General features: G+C 55.4%; 1 protein-coding gene across 1 annotated transcript in view; it reads right to left on the bottom strand.

Moving 5' to 3' along the window:
• Nucleotides 1–2,822, bottom strand: part of COL22A1 (collagen, type XXII, alpha 1) — a 127,911-nt gene that overhangs the window by 113,778 nt on the left and 11,311 nt on the right. The window contains exon 3 of the mRNA XM_014549017.1: nt 6–251. Coding sequence (XP_014404503.1) covers nt 6–251 — 246 coding nt within the window. The remainder of the gene's footprint in view (nt 1–5; nt 252–2,822) is intronic.

Raw genomic sequence — 2,822 nt, 5'->3', positions numbered from 1 at the left:
GTGGCTGCAGTGGAAGGCCAGGGAGCGCGCGGCCGCCTTCACCGCCTCCCTGGAGTGGAAGCGGCCCAGCTCGAAGGCCGTGGTGGGCTGGTCGCTGTAGTGCACGACCCCCACGCGGGTGTGCTCGGGGCCCACCTCGAAGGTGTCCACCAGGTTGGCCACCCACTGCTGCACCTTCTGGAAGTCGCCCTGGCCCACGCTGGAGGAGGTGTCCAGCAGGAAGACCAGGTCGTACTGGACGCTCTTGCAACCTACAGGGGCCACAGAAAGGGTGGGGTGGGGTCAACGGGCTGTGGAAAGAGCCCGCCCGTGGGGGCCTGGAGGTGTGGCCACTGGGTCACATCACCTGCCTCAGACCCCCGCCCACTCTGAACCCACTGGCAGGGGCCTTGTCCAGCTGCCTGCAAGCTAACCCTCAGGTTCCTGTCACACCGTCATGCGTGTCCCCAAGGCTGCTGTGAGGCTCAGCGGACAACATACACTCTCACAGGGAAGTGATCAGCATTCATGGAACATCATTGTGCCAAGTTCCTTAACGATGCGGTTAAAGTGACTTCGTTATTTTTTAAACCTGCCACAAAAGAATGCATGCCTGGTTCAGAACAGCCCGGAAAGGCAATCAAAAAATGTTTGAAATGCTCACATTCCCATCTACGGGGACACTGTTAACCACCTTGCATCGACCTGACCATTTCCCATTTATTTCCATAGAGTTATTGATGGGAGTGGGGCTGGGCCAGACACGCTGATGGGCAAGCTGTTTCCCCTGCAGACAGCAAGGTGCTGGGAACCCGTTTTCAGTGGATAATACCGGTTTCCATGGCGACAGAGCGTCTACTGCAAGGATGAGCATAATTTATTTAGCTGATGCTCCCTTCTTAGATATTTAAAGAGTTCCCTGCCCCTCACCATTAGAAAGCATAGGAAATACACTGCACTCACATGTTGTAAATACAAACATGGAATTCTGTAATGCTTTGTAAAAATGTGCTTACATTTTATGATAACCATACAAACACAAATTTCCTATTCACTGTCCAATGCTTTTGATTAAGCAGCAAACAGCATTATTTCTGGTCTTCACAGCAACAAGAGCGGACACTCTGCTCATCACCGTTTCACAATGAGATGACTTGAGGGGAAGTGTTTTCTGAACCCCAAAGTGGGGCACAGACATACGTGGGAGCAATCAAGAAGCCCAGGCTCGCCCAGCCAGCCTGGCTCAGGGGTTGAGCAACAACCTATGAATCAGGAGGTCGAGGTTTGAGTCCCTGTCAGGCTCGATTCCCAGTGGGGGCATGCAGGAGGCAGCCCATCAATTATTCACTCTCATTGCTCGCTCTCTCTCTCTCTCCCTTCCTCTAAAATCAATAAAAATGTTGTGTTTTTTTTTAAAGATGCCTGGTTTGACTCTCCCAGAACCTGAGGCTCGGGCCTGCCAGGAGCAGCAGCTGACCACGCCTCTGAGGACACGGAGAGAGAATAACACGGGGCAGAGAAAACGTATTGTGCTTAGCAGGTATCTAGCAGAAAGCATGCAGCCTTGAGCAGCGCATCGCTGGGACAACCAGAAGACACCTGGCATGGGAGGAGCCAGGGACCGACTGGACAGTCAGGTCAGCAGAGCGGCTTGCAACCAGCAGAGGTTTATAAAAGTCGGCCTCCCCCTCCAGTCCCCGCTGCACCCAGGTGCCTGAAATAAAAGCTTCCCCTGATACATTATGGCCTCATGTCATAGCGACCCAGGCCCACTCTGAACCTTTCATAATCCTTGAGCGAATTTGTCTTAATGCTGCAGAAATTTACTTGCTCAAAAGGCCTCACCAAGGAGCCCGTGGGAGCTCTCCGCACATTTTCTCCTGGCGGCCATGATTGAGTGGTAGGCACGTGAGCGTTAAGTGTGATGGCTGAGCCAGGGCCCTGACCCTGGGGCTGGTGCCTGGCTTCTGGCCTCTGTTCCCGGACAGGTGAAGGCCATGTGACCCCCCTCAGGTCACGACCTTTTCCCTCCAGCCTCATTTTCTACCTGTGAAATGGGAACTTGGAAAAGCCCGGCTGTCCTCAGCCTTCCCACTTGTGCCCTGGATAACCTGTGTGTGAACTGTCCACCGGGATGTCTCGGTGGACGCACATCCAGATTCACCTGAAAGCCAGGAGTCCACGGGCATCACTGCCTTTCCTGCGAACGGGGCTTTGAGAGGCTCAGGAAAAGTAAAATACAAGAGACGGATGCAAGCCTTCAGGTTTGGGGGCGTTTCTTGTTTTTCATTCTATCTTCTTGCAGCTTCAGAGAAAACAGCTGGGCCTCCGACTCAGCACCGAGTCCCCCAGCCTTACCTGCAGAGTCTTTGCCTCCGTCACAGGGGTTCTCATCTGCAAAATGGGCGCCCAGCTTTACGGGGGTGTGGGGGGGGTGTGGCTGTACGTGGGCACGCAGCTTTACACGGGGTGGGTGTGGCTGTACGTGGGCACGCAGCTTTACACGGGGTGGGTGTGGCTGTACGTGGGCACGCTGCTTTACGCGGGGTGGGTGTGGCTTTATGTGGGAGAGACTATGTGGTGTGGGGCTTTGCGGGGGCGGGGCTTTGCATGGGGCGTGGCTTGACGCGGGGCAGGGCTTTACATGAGCATGGAGCTTTGTGTGGGGCGGGACTTGACGTGAGCGTGGAGCTTTGCGTGGGGTGGGGCTTGACGTGGGACGGAGCTTTGCGGGGGCGGGGCTTTATGTGCAGGGATCTGGTGCCCAAAGCTCCCGCTGGTCCTGCAGGCCTCTGCACCCAAAGTGCCTTCCTCCCAGAGGCCCTGGACAGGTGACAGGTGAG

This window comes from Myotis brandtii, unplaced genomic scaffold (assembly GCF_000412655.1).
Source record: "Myotis brandtii unplaced genomic scaffold, ASM41265v1 scaffold532, whole genome shotgun sequence".
NCBI lineage: Eukaryota > Metazoa > Chordata > Mammalia > Chiroptera > Vespertilionidae > Myotis > Myotis brandtii.
Note: the sequence above shows the minus strand (reverse complement) of the source record. Positions and strands in the feature narration are given on the sequence as shown.